Genomic DNA, 18656 nt, shown 5'->3' with positions numbered 1-18656 from the left:
CATACTTGTTGGGATTAGACACCATCCACTGCTTCTCTGCCTACATTTCCACCTGGCCTTCATCTGCTGAATCCTTTGACTGCTTTCCTCATTATTCACAACTGCAACATTTTTGTGTCACCTAAAAACTTATTAATCAGTCCACTGGTCCATGCAGAACACCACTGGTCATCAACCTTCAGTAGACATCCACCCCTCTGCCACTGTCTTATATCATTCGTTTTGTGTCGTGTCATATGACGTGGGTAATCATGGCCTTTCCATGACTGACTGTTTTGGCAAACTTTTCTACAGAAGTGGTTTGCCATTGCTTTCTTCTGGGCAGTGCTTTACAAAATGGCTGCTGTAGGTAATAAGGATCCAAGGATGTGCAAGGTCAGGGGTCATTTTGCCAAATACACCTCATTTTAGTGCCAGATTCATTGTCTTGATCTTCAGATAACCCTTCCCTTGAACAAAAAAAGTCTGTGCAAGCACACTGAAGGTTGTGGAGAATTTCATCATCAGTCTACCTTGCCCAAAGATATAGATGTGGGAAGTGATCCACATTTCCAAAAGCCGAGAGAAGTACTACCATTTTAGATGCTTATCCTTCTTCAGAACTAAAGAGTTTATGCCCAAACTGATTCTTTGCTTGCTTTACAGATATTCAACAAACTGCAACTTCCCAGAATTTTTAATTGAGATACAGCATGGAATAGGGCCTTTTGCTCGATTTTATTCTCATATTAACCCTCAATGTGATAGATGTCATTCAGAAGTGGCTTCACTGACCCATATGTTTTGGTCATGTCCCACTTTACATAACTATTGGAAGGACATATTCGTTACCATTTCCTCAATTTGGAACATCGATTTACAACCTAACTTTATTACTGCAATCTTTGGTATACCAAATGAGGATGGTAATCAGTTTTCTCCTTCAATCAGACGAATGATTGCTTTTGTAACATTAATGGCCAGAAGGTCTATATTGCAAAATTGGAAAGAAGTAAACCCTCCTACCACGTCTCAGTGGCTTTTTCAAACTATTTCTTATCTGAGTTTGGAAAAAATTAGAAGCACTATTTTTGACTCGTCAATTAAATTTGAAGAAACTTGGGGACCGTTCATCCGACATTTTCATATGAATTAATTTGGCCTTTCCCAGACCTTCTCTCTGTTTATTCTTGTTCAGGTATGGAGTTCCGGAGTTCTTTGACACTATCATATATTTATAAACTGTTATTATTGCCCATGTTAGTTTTAGTTTAGTGTTTGTTTCATATATATATTTTCTTTCACACATCTCTAATTTTTTTTTCTTTTTCTTTTGATGATTAGTTTTGTTTTTTTCATATATAATTATATAGACTTGATTGATTAATGTACTTTTTTGTTGTTGATGTTTAATAGGATATCATTATCCTATTATTAATGTAATCTTAAGTCTATTGTATTCATAACCTATTCATTATTATGTTATGTTTTTTTATATTTATATGAAACTCAATAAAAAGATTGAAAAAGAAAAAGAATAGGGCCTTTTGGCCCTTCCACCCACACCTCCCAGGAACCACCGATTGAACCCCAACTTAACCATTGGACAATTTACAATGACCAATTAACCTATTAACCAGTACATTTTTGGACTGTTGAAGGAAACTGGAGGACCCAGAGGAAACCCATGATGTCATAAGAAGAATGTAAAATCTCCTTACAGACAGCGGCAGGAATTACTGTACACAAATTTAAGAATTGTTATTTTCTTTGTTGTATTCCATAGAATTCTTTGGTACATTAACAAAGCTACAATACAATCCAAAAGTCTTAGGCACCCTAGATATGTGTGTACACACACACAGGCATATATATATATATATACACATATACACACACACACATACATATATACAGACACAAATTTTGTTTTGGACATTTGTTTTGTCTTTTGCATTAGCATGTCAGTAGAAAAAAAAGCAAAATTTAGATTTCCAAACATTTCATTTTCCAAAAAAAAAACGTTATAATTTTTGTATTTCATTAAAGAAAGTAACATACTAAGTAATAGCTCAGTGCACAATTAAACAAAGATAACAGGTGCTAATGATCAATGAATGAATGAAGTAAACTGATTAACTGAAACAGATTTGTGTAGAGGAATCAAACTGGGTGAAGGACAACCAAACAAAAAGATGAGCATGTAACAGTTGAACCTTCAAATCATCAATTCTTACAGCATGGCAAGAGTTAACATAGCAACAAGATAAGATGGCCATTCTGCATCAGCAAGGTCTCTCCCAAGCAGAAATTTCACCCTAGACAGGAGTTTGAAGATGTGCTATCCAAGCTCCGAAGATGCACGAGGAAACAGACCAGAAAAGGAGTGGGCAGCCACGGAAACTGAGTACAGATGAGAGATACATCAAACTGATATCCCTTCTACATCAGAAGTCCAGCATTACTATCATCTCCGAACTCAGAGAAACCCAAGTATACCCGTCTACAGTGCAGAGATATCTTGTCAGAAGTGGCCTTCCTGGAAGAGTTGCTGTCTAAAGGCCACTCCTCCAAAGTGGAAACAAAGCTAAGAAACCCATCTAAGCACAAAAACAGCTGGGATGCTAACAACGGCAGCAAGTGCTCTGCACTGATGAGTCAAAATTTGAAACTTCTGGCCCAAACAGGAGGCTGTTTATCCATTAAAAAAAAGCTGGAGAGAGCTACATGGATGAGTGTCTGCAACCAACAATGAAGCACAATGAGGTTCCCTGCATGTTTGGGACTGTATTTCTGTCAATGGTGTTGGTGATCTGGTCAGAATTAATGGAATCCTCAATGCTGAGAAGTACAAGCAGATTCTTATCCATCATATAATACCATCTGGAAAGTGTCTGATTAGTCCCAACTTCAATCTGCAGTAGGATGATGACCCAAACACATAGCCATGGTCATATCTTCAGCAAAATGAAAAGCAAAAAGTTCTACAACAGATGGTATGGTCCCCACAGAGACCTGATCTCAATATAATCGAGGCTGTCTGGGAATACCTGGAGAGAAAGCGAGCGCGAGAGAGAGCATGAGCAAGAACAAAAAGCAAACAAGACAGCCAAAGTCTGTAGAAGAACTGTTCCAAGTACTCCAAGATGCTTGGAACAACCTAAAAGCAGTTTTTTTTCCACATGTGCCTAGGACTTTTGAACATTACTGTATGTCCTTAACACTTTGAAGAAGCTATTCAAAAGCAAAAATATTAATAGAAAATCTACAATTGTACTGGCATTAGAAATGTGTGGAACATTCCCACAATAACAAACGCATATTATTCAGATTACTTGGATGTGTATGTTAATGTTCAGGCTTACCTTATCTGTCATTTTATTGCTGACTCCAAGTAGCATCAACATGTTGTCACACTCTGTGACACCCATGGCATAAAGATCACTTAAGACATTGGCACAAGCAATACGACCCTGCAAAAAGGATGAGGGGAGGGAAGAAAATGTCAAAGGTCAGAACACAGGCATGGATAAGCAAAATGAAATTAAAGGAATCACCTACAAGAAAAAATTACGAAGGTAGCTAACATCTCAAAATGAGTAAAAATACCCAAATATTATGATGCACATTAATGCAAATTCTAATTGGAATTAATGTATATGTATACCTAAAATTAGTTTAAGATCAGATGTGTTCAATTCTAATTCAATGTTAAGGCCTCAGACTCCTAATGAACAGTTTTGTCACTAATTTTTCACATGTTGCAAGGAAATTGTAATTGACTCCATATTACAAGCATACAAACAAACTGCACAGTTCAAAATGATCATGTACCTTTAAAAGGAATGAATTCAAATACAGTACTACAAAATAAGCAATTCATACGAAGTCCTCTAAAGAAGAAGCTCCACTGTTGGGATGGTTTCTTTTGAAAACAACTGTATACAAGATAGGCAACAAGAACAGGCGACTGAAACAACTCTGTCCCATTAGGTTTATCCAAATGTGGATGGGGAATATTTACAACTTGGAAAGAACAATCAGTGTGTAAATGCCCCACACAGAATTGATTTCACTTTCACAATTTAGTTATTGTGTGTGTTACTCTGCTTCTGGACAGAAGGAACACAAGGAATCAAGCACAAAAGCACAAGGCTGTAGGAGAGAAATAAATTTTGCAACTCTTCAGAGAAAACTTCTCAAACCTCCAAACACACCTTCATGACACACCTGAATATCTCTAAGGAATCAATAAGCCAAAAACCTGTAAATAGCACAGGAAGCACAGCCAACTATAGTCTTGGTCAGCTCCAAGTAAAGCAATCTCATTAGTCTAATTCCCTCATCTTAGTTCCCTGTAGACATTCCATGTCCATAAAGTTTCCCTTCTGAATCCTATTACCATTTAAAGTTAGACAAGAGAGCACTAGTACTTTTGCTACATCTGAACTCACTAATTTTTCCTATAAGTGCGCTTGTTCCTGCTCCAAAATTTTAATACTAAAGGAGAAAAAAATCAATCAATAACCTGCTAAGATGTTTTTTTGAATATCAAAGGAAAATAGTGAAGAGAATGAACAAAACTGAAGTCAGAAGAGAACTAAGTTTGTCCAATTCAGGCAACAACATTAACTGTTGCAACAGCTTGGCCTCCATAACTTCACAATGGGCTGTAGTTTCCAAAGTCACCATAATAATATTTAGACTACATTTTCTGTGTACCATTGTATGAATAATATGATCAATGCTCTGTATTGGGACAATCTCAGACTTCAGTTACCATGAAGCCCCAACAAAGTTAAGAGAACACTAGAAATCTGAATCTGATAACACCCACAAAATCAGGACTCCTCCTTTGCCAGTGCCCATAAATACCAAACCCACAAATGCAATCCCCGTTTGGCACAAACATTGTTACAAACCTGTTTGCACACAGTCTCCCGGTACACTTACATAATTGTTTCTGCCTTCTGTTTGAGCCTGTCAGTTCAAAAGGTAGTTACCGAGCCTTGGAAGCAGGCTTCTTGCAGGAAAGTACAAATTCAAACCACTACAGGAGATAACATTGAGTAGACTACTGGCCGTTAAGCAATTTGTGTTCACTTTCTAAATCTGCAGCTTTGTTAAAGGACCTAGATTTCAGCTTGAGGGATGTAGTAGAAAGAGAGGAAGAGCAAGAGCATTTATAGAAACCCTAGAACAATAATTTTTTTATTAGTTTTCAAACAAACACAAGAAAAACAGCAAATACAGAGAGCTTGAGAGTACATAACTAATAAGGCTAAAATACAAAAACAGTTGATAACACAAATATAATAACCTCCCAAACTCAGTGTGTTACAAAAAATGGAAAAGAAACCCCCCCCCCCAAAAAAATTGTATCATATCAAATATACACAGTAGTGTCAATAACTCCGCACCTCTATCCAAATAATTAAAGATGATAAGAAAAACATCCGGGAAAGGTCAGTTTAACTCATATGAAAATGTTGAATAAATGGTCTCCAGGTTTCTTCAAATTTGACCAAAGGGTCAAAAATGACTTCTAATTTTTTCTAAGCTCAAACAAGAAATAGTTTGGGAAAACCATTGAAATGTAGTTGAGGGATTAATTTCTTTCCATTTCAGTAGAATAGATCTTCTAGCCATTAGTGTGGCAAATGCAATCATCCGCCAAGCTGAGGGAGATAAACAACTGTTATCCGCCATTGGTAAGCCAAGAATTGCAGAAATAGGATGAAGTTGCAAGTTAATATTCAAAACAGTTGAAATTATACCAAAAATATCTTTCCAGTATTTTTGCAAGCAAGGACAAGACCAAAACGCGCGAGTCAATGAGGCTACTTCAGAGTGACATCTGTCACAGATTGGATGAACATGAGAATAAAATCAAGCAAGTTTGTCCTTGGACATATGAGCCCTATGTACCACTTTGAATTGTATTAGGGCATGTTTGGCACAAATAGGAGTTAACTAACTGTAAGATTTTCTCCTATTGCTCTGTAGGTAAAGGACATTGAAGTTCTTTTTCCCATTCATTCTTAATTTGATCTGACATCCCTGGTTGTATTTTCATGATTGAATTGTAAATGACGGCTACTAAACCCTTCTGATAGGGATTTAAACCTAGAATTTTTTCCGTAATATCAATTGGGCATGAATTCAGAAAGGACTGTAACATATTATTCAAAAAATTTCTAATTTGTAAGTATCTAAAAAAATGGGCTCTAGACAAATTATATTTATTGGGCAGCTGTTCAAAGGACATAAAACAATTATCTGAAAATAAACCACGAAAACATGATATACCTCTCGTTTTCCAAAGCACAAAGGCTTGGTCCATAAAATTAGATATAATAGGGCTTGATAAGATGAACTTATTCAAACCAAAAAATTTACGGAATTGAAGCCATATTCGTAATGTATATTCAATTATAGGGTTAGTCATTTATTTATTCAGTTTAGATAGGACAAAGGGAAGCGAAGATCCTAAGACAGAGAACAATGAAAAGCCTTGTACAGATTTACACTCCAAATTTACCCATTGTGCTGCCGATTCCTGTGTCCAAAATATTAAATATCGGATGTTAACTGCCCAGTAGAAAAATATTAGGTTTGGCAAAGCCAAACCACCTTCCTTCTTAGGCTTCTGTAAGTATTTTTTTTTTAAACAAAATCTAGGATTTTTATTCTGCCATACACACGAGGATATTTTGGAGTCAATAGTATCAAAGGAAGATTTAGGTAAAACTATCATCTTAATAGCATTGATTTGACCAAGCAATGACAAAGACAATGGGGACCATCTAGTAACAAGTTGCTTAATTTGGTCAATTAAAGGTAAAAAGTTAACTTTAAATAAATCCTTATGTTTCTTGGTAATTTTAATACCCAAATAAGTAAAGTTATCTATAACTACTTTAAACGGTAGATGTTTATAGATTGGAACTTGCGTATTTAATGGGAATAATTCACTCGTATTAACATTCAGTTTATAGCCAGAAAAACTATTAAACTGAGCAAGCAAAGATAAAGTAACAGGAATAGATCTCTCAGGATCAGAGATATATAGTAACAAGTTATCAGCATATAGTGATAGCTTACATGTCCCTTCCCCACCGGTAATACCAAAGATGTTAGGTGTATCACAAATAGCAATGGCTAAGGGTTCCAAAGCAATATCAAATAGTAGAGGACTTAAAGGACAGCCTTGCCTCGTGCCACGAAACTGCTGAAAAAAAGGGAGATCTTTGATTATTGGTAAGAACCGAAACCAAAGGCTTATAATATATTAATTTAATCCGTGATATAAATGTTGGGCTAAAGTTAAAATTCTGGGGGGACGTCACATGATGACGTAGGATCGAGACGCTGGAACCCAGCTCTCCCGTAAAAAATCAATAAATTAATGTCTAAATGAAGAAAAGTTAGTCAATATTTTCTAAAAGTTACTTATAAACTACTCCGGATTGTTTCAAGTTATGCCTCACAAACAGAAGATGAAGAAAACTACTACCGTGAAAGCAACGCAAGTTGGAACAGAGTCAAGGCCCACTTCTGCCAAAGAACCGCGGGCTCAGGTACATGATATCGTCGGCGATACAGAACAGGGAACTGCGGCAGCATCTACCATTTCTAAAGGAAAAGATCAACGAGAACTGCGCAGACGTGAAGGAAGGAGCATGCACAAACGAGAGCAACCTGAACTACAAATCCCAGTTACGATTGAAACTGAAAGTGAAAGTGAGTCTGAGAGAGTCATATTCTCTGGAAAAATCAGACGAAGGTAGAGGCAAAAGTCTTTCTGGAAATATGGAAAAGACTTTGATGTAAATAATGCGTAAATTAGAAAAATTAAACACATTAAAAGTAATCAAACGAAAAATGACATATGGAGATGTTTGATAAATTGACAAAAAGACAGGAAAAAATGGAAAAGAGAATTATAGATTTGGAAACTACAACGGAAGACATAGTTGAATGAATAAAATGGAAAATGATATTACTGCCTGGACATCAGAAAGAAAACAATTTATGGAAAAAATTGATAAGCTTGAAATTTTAGTAGACGAAACAATATTAAAATTGTTGGACTTAAAGATGTAGAAGGAGAAGATCCAATAATTTTTTTTCAAAAATGGATCCCTGAAAAATTGGAAATGGAAGAAGATACTCTAATTGAGATCAAAAGGGCTCATAGAGCCTTAAGGCCAAGATCTCAAGCTGATCAAAATCCACGATCAATTTTGATAAGATGCTTAAGATACCAAGATAAAGAAAAGATCCTGAAAGCGGCTGCCCAATGTGCCAAAAAGAGAAACGGGCCATTGATGATAGCAGGGAAGGCAGTTCTTTTTTATCCTGATATAAGTTATAACCTTTTGAAGAGAAAGAAGGAATTTAACCCAGCAAAAAATGTCTTATGGGAAAAGGGTTATAAATTTATAATGCGTCACCCAGCAACGCTGATAATTTTTTTGGAGGAGGGAAAAAGAAGATTTTTTAACAATTATCAAGAAGCGGAGGAGTTCACACAAAAACTTCCATCTATTCGCTAATTATATATAGAGACTTCCAAGCGTGATGGATTAAAGATGAAGATAGAGACAGTGAATGGAAGTGATGGACATTTAAGGATGATACAGGGGAGAAAAACAAACTTTCAGAAATAATAATTGAGAATAGTATTTTTTTCTTCTTTTATATATATATATATACTTTTCTATGTTGCAGGAGGGGGCTGGGGAGCTTTGGATCGGTTACTGCGGGATTCACGTGTGTAATCATGGCGATTGCCATGACCCGTACAACAGAGGGGGGTAATGTTGTGTTCCTTTTTTTTTCACAACATTAGTAGGGGGGTATTTGGTTTTTTTCTTTATACTCTATTTTTCTTCTATCTTTCTGCCTGGATGATTGGTGGGGACACACATAGCAACATGGAGAATTTTTAAAAGATTTCCCAAGATACCACGAAAGTAGAAAGATTAGGTATTATGTTAGCTTGGAGTAACAAATTGTATTGGCAGTAGCCAAAAAGGCTATTGCAGTTACTTGGAAATCGGATTCATACTTAAGTATAGATCGTTGGAAGAATGAAATTTTTAGCTGCATTCCATTTGAAAAAACTACTTATAATTTAAGAGATAAATATGAAATATTTTTGAAAATTTGGTGCCCTTATTTACAGAAGATAGGAATAAATATATAGGTGCTCTGAAGATAAAATTATTGGGTTATCTGGGGAAAGAAATAAATATACATATTAAAGCTATTATAAACTCCATGGAGCGTGTGGGTATCTTCCAATATCCAGGCATTCTTTCTTTCTTTCTTTTTTCTTCTTTTTTTTCTATAGGGATATGTTAGGGGGGGAAGGGTTATGGGGAGGGGGAAGGGTTGATAATTTTTTTTCTTTCTGTAACCTATTTGAAAATTCAATTTAAAAAAATTAATATAAAGTTAAAATTCTGAAGCGTATTAAATAAATATGGCCATTCAACTCTGTCAAATGCTTTTTCAGCATCTAAGGAAATGACACATTCTGGGATTCTAGATGAAGGAGTATAAGCTATATTAATTAATTTTCTAATGCTAAAAGATAAATAACGAATTTTAATAAATCCAGTCTGGTCCTCAGAAATGATTCGAGGTAGTACATTTTCCAATCTAGTGGCCAAAATCTACATTCAGCAAAGATATAAGCCAATATGATGCACATTCAATAGCGTCTTTGGCTTTAAGAATTAAAAAAATGGAGATGTCATAAAAAGATTGTGGCAATTTACCTACAGTTGATGCATCCTTAAAAATTTTACATAATCAAGGAGTATAGAAGAAAGGTTTTAAAAATTCCACGGTATAACCATCCGGATCAGGGGCTTTACCTGAATTCACTGAAAAAATAGCCTCTTTTATTTCGGTTTCCGTAATGGGTGCATCTAATAGTACACAATCCTCGGCTGTTAATCTCGGGATATTCAGTTTCCTTAAAAATTCATCCATTACGGAAGAATCATCAGAAAATTCTGATTGATATAAAGAGTTATAAAATTCTTGAAAGGCTTTATTTATCTCTTTATGATCAATTGTCAAAGTACCATCTCGTTTATGAATCTTAATGATCTGCAGTTTAACCGAAGCAGTTTTCAATTAATTAGCCAATAATTTACCAGATTTGTCCCCATGTATATAAAACTAAGTCCTAGATTTAATTAATTCATTTTCAATTGAAGAGTATAATAGCAAACTGTGCTCCATTTGAAGTTCAACTCTTTTTATAAAACTCTTTACTACGAGTCACAGAGTAAGTCTTATCAATTCCTTTAATTTTATCAACCAACATAAGTATTTCAGTGGTAATTCGTTTTCTGACTCCAGCAGAGTATGAAATAATTTGTCCACAGATAAATACTTTAAAAGTGTCCCATAATATTCCACTGGAAATCTCTTCTGTAAGGTTTGTTGAAAAGAACAAATCAATTTGTTGTTTAATAAAGTTGAGAAAGTCTGAATCCTGGAGTAGAGTTGAACCACCATGATTTAACACTTGAGGATGAATCCGCTGTCTTAATAGATAGCTTCAAAGATGCACGAACAGAGATAGTAATAGAATTATAGTTAGTCAATAACATCTGTAAGTAAATGATGATCAATAAAGAAATAGTCAATTCTAGAGTAATTATGATAAACATGAGAAAAATATGAGAAGTCTTTATCCTTGGGATGTAGAAATCGTCAAATTTCTGAAATTCTAGAATCAACCATAAAGGAGTTAATGAGACAAGCTGATTTATTCGGAAGAACCTCAATGGACTTAGATCTATCCATTGAGGGATTTAAACAACAGTTAAAATCCCCACCCATTATCAGCATATACTCATTTAAATTAGGGAGGGATGTGAATAAACCAGGGGTGGGCAAACTTTTTGACTTGTAGGCCACAAAGGGTTCTAAAATTTGACAGGGGGGCCGGACCAGGAGCAGATGGACAGAGTGTTTTGGTAATACACCTCATAAGAGAAAATAAAATATCATGGGATATGTAGAAAACATGTGCTTTAATTTCAATTGAAAATGAACAAATGCATTCCAACAAAATATCTGTCTTTGAAGTCCCATGGTATTTAGCTATTTATTGAAATGACTTTTGAAACACTGAAAATTAAATGAATAAAATACAGCTTTTTTTTAATAGTAACAGTTATTATTTTAAAGCACTGAAAATTCTGTTATCCTTCAAGGTATTATCATCATCACTCTCCTCCTGACTGTCTTTATTTCAAAAACGGTAGGAGATGCAGGTCTACTTGTCCTGCTCCTTCTTATTCAATTGTCCCCTGTGCCAAAACTCAACAACGACCAACACAAGGACAGAACAGTGACAGCACGCCAGTATGCGGAGCGTGTTATTTGATCTGGAGCGCATTTTTTATTTTGAGAACGTACGTGCACCTGCGCACTACTCATGTCCATCACTTAACAGAAATGACATGTAACATGTAAGGCTTATTGAAAAAAATATTTTCAAATGCATTTTTTTACATAACACAATGAAGAAACTTATTTTTAATTTCAGTGGGAACAGTGTTGTTGGTCTCCCTTTTTAGCCAGCGCATCAAAGTCTGGATTTAGTTTTGTTGCGGCGATTCTCAGGATGGATCTGAGGTGTTGGTCAGTTAACTTGGATCTGTGGCTGGCTTTGTTGATGTTCATGACACTGAACGCCTGACAAATAGGTCGAGCCGAACAAAGAGTAAAGGGCAAACGTGGAGTAATAAGCTGCACCTCAACAAAGGTCAATGTGTAGCAGTGTGCTACATGCAGAGCTAAAATTACGACACGGAGTCGGTAACTGCAGTCGAAGAAAACAACTTTATTCAAAATCCCCAGCCTCACTTTTAAGCCTCCCTCAACCTGCCGCCCGTGGCGCAGAGGCTCCAAAGCTCTGTGCTAGCAAATCCCCGCAGGCTATCTCCCTTAGCCGGAACGCTGGCTAATTGTGAGCCGGTTCGGATGTGCCAGGAAATGGGTCGCTACAAATGTATATAGAGTGCGTCAGCTATTGGGAAAACGCCAGAATTGCAGGGGAAAAACGTTAACAAGGTTTATTAATATAATTTCATCAAGTTCTGCGGGCCGGATTAAAAAGCATATGGCCCCCGGGCCGTAGTTTGCTCATGCCTGGAATAAACACTTAAAAAATTCAGGACAGTCAATATTCGGAGCATAAACATTAACTAAAACAACTTTTTGGTTAAAAAGTAAACCAGTGACTAGCAAAAATCTACCTGGTCTGTCTGAAATTGTTTCATAATGTATAAAAAAGGCTGAGGAGTCTATAAAAATAGAAACGCCTCTTACTTTAGCTTGAGAATTCGAATGATACTATTGGTCTTTCGAAAACCTAAAAAAAGTTAACTATCCTCCTTCCTCACATGAGTCTCTTGTGCAAAAATAATATTAGCATTCGTTCTATGGAACACTTCAAATATTTTTTTCTGTTTAATCGGATGATTTAAACCATTTGTATTCCAAGAAAAGTTAATAATCTTATCTATATTGCTAATATTTATCATAGTAAACACACAAGGTTAAACAGAAAGTAAACTCATGAATCCGGAAGAGGAGAGCAGGTTCAAAGAAGAACCATAAGTTACAACACTTCAGCCATTTTGGTAGTTTCAAGTCAGCCCATGAAGGGAAAACTAAGCAAAACACAATAGCAAAAGAGAAATCCCCCCCCTCACCCACAAAAACCCAAGAAAAAGCCAGAGAAAGGCCAGCAGGCAAACACTAATTTTACCCCCATCTCTCAAGACGGTGGCTCAAAAAAAAAATGGAAGACACAAACCACCCATATTCAAAAAAAAAGCAAAAGGTTAGCATAACAGGAAGACTATAAAATTATTATTAAAAAAAGGACAAGATTGAGAGAAAAAAACTAAACCATTAACACCTAAAACAGGATAGCATTATGCTACTATTTCGATAGTATACCAGCAGTCTTGTCAGACACACCCGAACGGATGTGACGTGTCCAAGAACTAAGGTCTTACGGGAAGAAGAAACGACATATTGAACAGAGAAATTTTTAAAAAGACTGAATACTTCAGCATAAAAAATATAAAGCTTATATTCAAACTTAAAAACATTTAATTAGTAGCTTTCAAAATCAAAAGAATGATAATAAAAGTATCAAAAGAAACCAAAAACAGACCTTTACTTGAACATGTAAAAAGTAGTTACACCATCAGACATCATATATGGATCTTCAAATTATGAAAGGTCCGAATTTATAAGCTAATTGTTAGCTTAAAAGAGAAAACAGAAACGATAAAGAACCATTAAAAATGGATAATAAAAATACAATATGTTAATCAACTCATAGTGGAAAGATGCTGTTCCTCGAAAAATCTTTGGGCGTCAGCTGGAGATTTAAACAGCCGACAAGAATTATCCGGAAGAACGACTCTCAGTTGTGCTGGGAACAACAGCACTTATTTGTAGCCTTTCCGATAGAATTCCGATATCACCGGCTTAAAAGCCATTTTTTCCCCTCAAAACTTCAGGGCTAAAATATTCCACAATACAAAATTTGAAATCTTTAATGTCGATCATGTCCTTCTGTCGAGCAGCTTGAATCAGGCAATCTTTAATATGAGCATAGTGAAGTCGGAGGTTACTGGCCGTGGTCTCTCACCTGGAGCTGGTTTTAAGCAAAAAAAAATGCGGTGCACATGGTTGATCACTGGAGGGGTATCCAGAACATTAGAACTGAACACATCCATTAAGAATTTATAGAAAAACTCAACGGGATCTTCCTTCGACAATTTCCAGGAGCCCGATTATCCACAGGTTCTGTCTTCAAGATCAATTTTCAAGATCAATAATTTTGGATTTGTAGCGTTCCAGCACTTGAGAAGTTTATCCTCCAGTCTCTCATCCATAAGTTTCCTGATTGCATCCAGAGATGCAATTCTTTAGTTGGTGTTGCTTCTTTAGTTTCTCGTGATCTGCCAGCCATTTTAACAAGTTGAAAGTATATTTCAAAAAGTCGAAAAGTATATCTTAATTATTAACCCCTTTAGTATAGTTATAAATAAGTCAGTTAGGGGGTGATTGCAGGTAAAAGTAGTAAAAGGATTGGAGCAAAGCCTAATTCAGCTTCACCCCATGAGCACCATCCTGAGAGTCCTAGAACAATATTTTTGTCAAAATAAAACAAAGCTGCAAGCATGCTACATGATTGAAGTGATAATCATTTTGCTTTTATAACAAATTGTACATCAATATGTTCTTCAACCAGTGCATATTTTAGCACAACTGTAATTAGCAATTCTTATATAGACAGAATGTGTACATGTAATGTTTGGAAATTAGGAAAAAGTAGTCATTGAAAAAAAGACTAATTTCAATCTCAAAGGGAATCCCTAAACAAAGAGACAATCACCTGCTATAAAAATGAAGTCAAGAAATAACAAGCTATTTGACCCCTTGAGCTTGCTCTGCCAAAACAAGATAGTGGCTGATACTGTGCTACACATTCACTTTTTTCTGCCCATTTCCCAGATCTTGGAATTCAAATGAACTGTTAATCTTGGTCTTGTACACACTCTACAACTGTGTCTGTAATACTGAGGCAGGGATTCCAAAGAAACATCTCCTTCCTGTCAAATGGTTGACTGCATCTATCCCAACACCATCAATCTGGGCTCTCCAACTAATGGAAACAGAAGCCCTATACTCACTGATTGGGAGCGGGAGAGAGACTTTGAACTACAGCCTTCTAAAGGTAGGCAATTTCCAAGCTCTGAAAGCAGGACAAAGAATCTTCAGGGTTTGATCTATAATTGACCAAAACCCAAATTTTCAGAAAGACAAGAAATGCAACACTGAACATCATAGGAATTCATTCCTGCCTGTGGCCATCAAACTTTACAACTCCTCTCTCAGAGTGTCAGACACCATGAGCCAATAGGCTGATCATGGACTTATTTCCACTCAGCATAATTTACTTATTATCATTTAATTATTTCTGGTTTTATTTTGCTGTATTTCTACTCTATTCTTGGTTGGTGCAACTGTAACAAAACCCAATTTCCCCTCAGGATCAATAAAGTCTGTCTGAAATTGCAACTTTCAAATTGAAACCTAATTAAAACCTCAAACTGTGAATCACTAACACATTGTTTGTAATAACGCACTCTCTCTCCACTCAGAGCAGCAACATTTTTATTTAATGCACCTTAGCTCAATGAACATTAACAATGAAGTGTAGCAGGAAAGTCTGCAGTTAGTCACAGCATGAGGTTCAGTTACTGGAATATTAAATCAAATGGATCAATAATGGCAACTGTAAAGCCATGGGACTGTTATAACATCTTTCTGAAAGGAAAATCTGCCATCTCACCTGCCTTACTTACATGCTTGGTAACATTGAGCTTTAAATGCTTAGAAAGTCACTCAACTGTACTAAAACCATTTAATGAAGCTCAAGAATATAACTAGCTGAACCTAAAGAATTGGGCTCTAAGCACAAGCACAGCCGTTAACCCAGTTTACGAAGTTTGTAAAGTTGTTCTCAGAGTAGGCAGCCAAACACCTGCGCACTGCCAGAAAGAGAAACACATCTTTCAGATAACATGCCAACCCCTCCACCACCATCCATAGTGACTGCACATTAGTTGAATTGATGCAGGCAGGATTTTGCCTAGTCTCATGGCAACAAATCAGAAGAGGAAAAAGAAACCACCCTCCCTCAGATGAGCACCACTTAGAAGCAGCACCGAGGCCAGACAGGTTACAGATGTACTCCAAGTGGGAGTCCACAATGTTCGCCACTATTGCTTGAATTGGCCAATTTCTGACGGGTACAGCGGTGCAACGGAACTGCTCATAATTAAGATGCTGAAAACCCTGAAGCAGAAGCACAGGTTATCTATATAATATATAGCTTTGGATTTTATTAGAATACCATCTACCATCTACATAAAACAGTATTAATTTGCATCATCCAATAAGTTATACAAATTCTTTTACTATTATTTTACTAACATATTGAAGTACTCTTACCATCATATATGGATCATCAACAATAGGATAAAAATAATCAGTTGTCTGAACCAGAGAAAGACCACCATGTCTTAAAGGAATAACGCATGTATCCATCCCAATACCTGAAAACATTAACAAATGTATATTAATATGAAAGGTTCTCAAAAGAGGGTTAGAGCAAAGTACAACAGAAACTTCAAAGAAAATCAGGTTGCATCACAAATTTGAAATAGTAAGGAAAAATAGAATCTCCTCTACACCCCCTTCAATGCCAACAGATCCCTTCTCAGATAAGGGACCCATAACTGCTCACAATACTCCATGCATTCTGACCTTTGCCTTATAAAGCTTTAACTTTCAGAAGAACACCAAACACTGCAATTTAAAAAAAGATTTATTGTAATTAGAAATATACTAAATGAAAATGCTGGAGGTTATTATGAATGAATGAAATTTTATTTTTTGGTCAGTACAAACATAACAAAAAGCATCATTTTCAACGATGATTTCATAAAACAAAATTAAATAATAAAAATCTTTAAAACAAATCGGAAGGGTGTAGGCTGAAGCTACAGCTTATTACACCTACCCTCCTTACTTATACAAAAACATATTTGGCATCAATCATCACAACAAAAAATTTCATAATCTTTTAAACACAAAATCCAATTCCAAGTATAATTTATTTACATTACTCCCATTAATTTTAAATCAAGTATTTAATATTTGTTCATTAAATTATTTTTAAATAATTTTTAAAACTTAAGTGTGGTGCAAGTTTTTAAATTCTCACAACTGTTCCCATAGAATCCCCTCTCTGACTGAAATACAATGATTTTTTACATTTGTTCTTATCCTTTGTTTTTGAAATATACATGTTCCTCTCAAATCAGGTTGACTTTCATTTTAAACAATCTTCATTTTAAACTTCGTGATAACTGTTCATTTTTTACTTTATACATAATTTGTATTTTTTAAAATCAACAAAATCTCTGAATTTTAAAGCGTTTAGTTGAATAAACAGTGGATTGGTTGGCTCATAATAACTTGTGTTATTTACAATTCGTATGGCTTTCTTTTGGAGTAGAAAAATTGAGTTTGTATTTGTTTTATATGCATTTCCCTATACCTCTACACAGCAAGTCATGTTTGGGACTATAAGTGAATAGTATAACATATGCGAAGATTCCTGATTTAAGAAATCTTGTGCTTTGTACAGTATTGCAATAGATTTTGACATTTTTGCTTTGACATAATTTATGTGGTTTCCAGCTTATTATCAATTACTGCTCCTAAAAATTTTGTTTCAGATACCTTATCAATTTCAACATCATTTATTCTAAGTTTACTATATGAGTTTGGTATACGGTTTCCAAATATTGTGAATTTATTTTTACTTAGATTCAGTGATAATTTATTAGTTTATGAAGAATGCAATGACAGTACTGGAAAAACACAACAGCAAATGAACAGAGCCAGTATGTTTATGCAAGGAACACCAAGTTTGACCAACTTAACAAGGCTTTTGAGATGATACAGAATAGATTAAGTCAATCTGTGGATGTGGTCCATTTCAATTTTTGTAGTGCACAAGATTACAAGCTTGCTGACAGTATTAATTAGTTTGGGATCGCAAGTAGAGAGAATGTAAAACTCTGTAATTGAAGTTGACAAATCAAGTGGGTGAAGAAATGAGTCAGAATAGAGCACAGTATTTGTTAAATGGCAAGAGACATTATAACACTGATATTCAAATAAACATTACAGTGCTCATACACAAGTTGCTGAAAGCCAGCAAGTTGGCACAACCAGTGATGAAGAGGTCAAACTGCATAGTAGTCTTTATTATGAGAGTATTCCCCACTACTGAGGTCATACACAAGAGGCAACGTCTCACAAGACTGATCCCCAGTATTTAGACCATGCTTTCTTCTATCGCTGCTAACAGAAGGTACAGGACACTGAAGACCCACGCCTCTAGGTTCAACCAACAGCTTCTTCTCCACTGCCATCAAGTTCTTAAACAAACCTGGAAAACCCTGGCTCCAGGAACATTGGGTGTACCGTACTATATAATATAGAAAACATGTAACAGAGCACCATACAGGCCCTTCGGCCCACAATGTTGTGCCAACCTTTTAACTTACTCCAAGATCGATCTTCCCCCTCTCCTCACAGCCCTCCATTTTCCTTTCATCTGTGCCTCCTAAATGACCCAAATGTGTCAAGTTAGCAACCTGGTAAAGCACCTCTGAATTCTTTAAAGCTTCCACATCCTCCTTATAATGAGGTGACCAGAAAAGAACAGAACACAATACTCCAAGTGTTGTCTAAACAAAGTTTTATAAAGGTTCAACATTACCTAATGGCTCGAGCTCTTGAATAACAAAATCCAACACACCATGTGGCTTCAGCATACATTCAGAATAAGGGGGAAGGCTGAATGGCCTACTCTAACTCTTATATTCTAGTTTTAAAAGTCAGCTTTGAATTGAATTTGAATTGACTTTATTACTTACATCCTTCAAATAGACAAGTAAAATTCATTATGTTACATCTCCATCTAAATGTGCAATTATAGTAACATGATAAATATCATGTACAACAGGATATCAATATAA

General features: G+C 35.7%; 1 protein-coding gene across 2 annotated transcripts in view; it reads right to left on the bottom strand.

Moving 5' to 3' along the window:
- sephs1 (selenophosphate synthetase 1) overlaps positions 1-18656 on the bottom strand; it is a 78952-nt gene that overhangs the window by 33572 nt on the left and 26724 nt on the right. For both annotated transcript variants that reach the window (XM_059987428.1, XM_059987429.1), the window contains exons 3-4: positions 16054-16157; positions 3345-3452 (exon numbers count right to left, since the gene is read on the bottom strand). In XM_059987428.1, the coding sequence (XP_059843411.1) occupies positions 3345-3452; positions 16054-16157 (212 nt within the window). The remainder of the gene's footprint in view (positions 1-3344; positions 3453-16053; positions 16158-18656) is intronic.

This window comes from Hypanus sabinus, chromosome 13 (genome assembly GCF_030144855.1).
Source record: "Hypanus sabinus isolate sHypSab1 chromosome 13, sHypSab1.hap1, whole genome shotgun sequence".
Classification (NCBI taxonomy): domain Eukaryota; kingdom Metazoa; phylum Chordata; class Chondrichthyes; order Myliobatiformes; family Dasyatidae; genus Hypanus; species Hypanus sabinus.
Note: the sequence above shows the minus strand (reverse complement) of the source record. Positions and strands in the feature narration are given on the sequence as shown.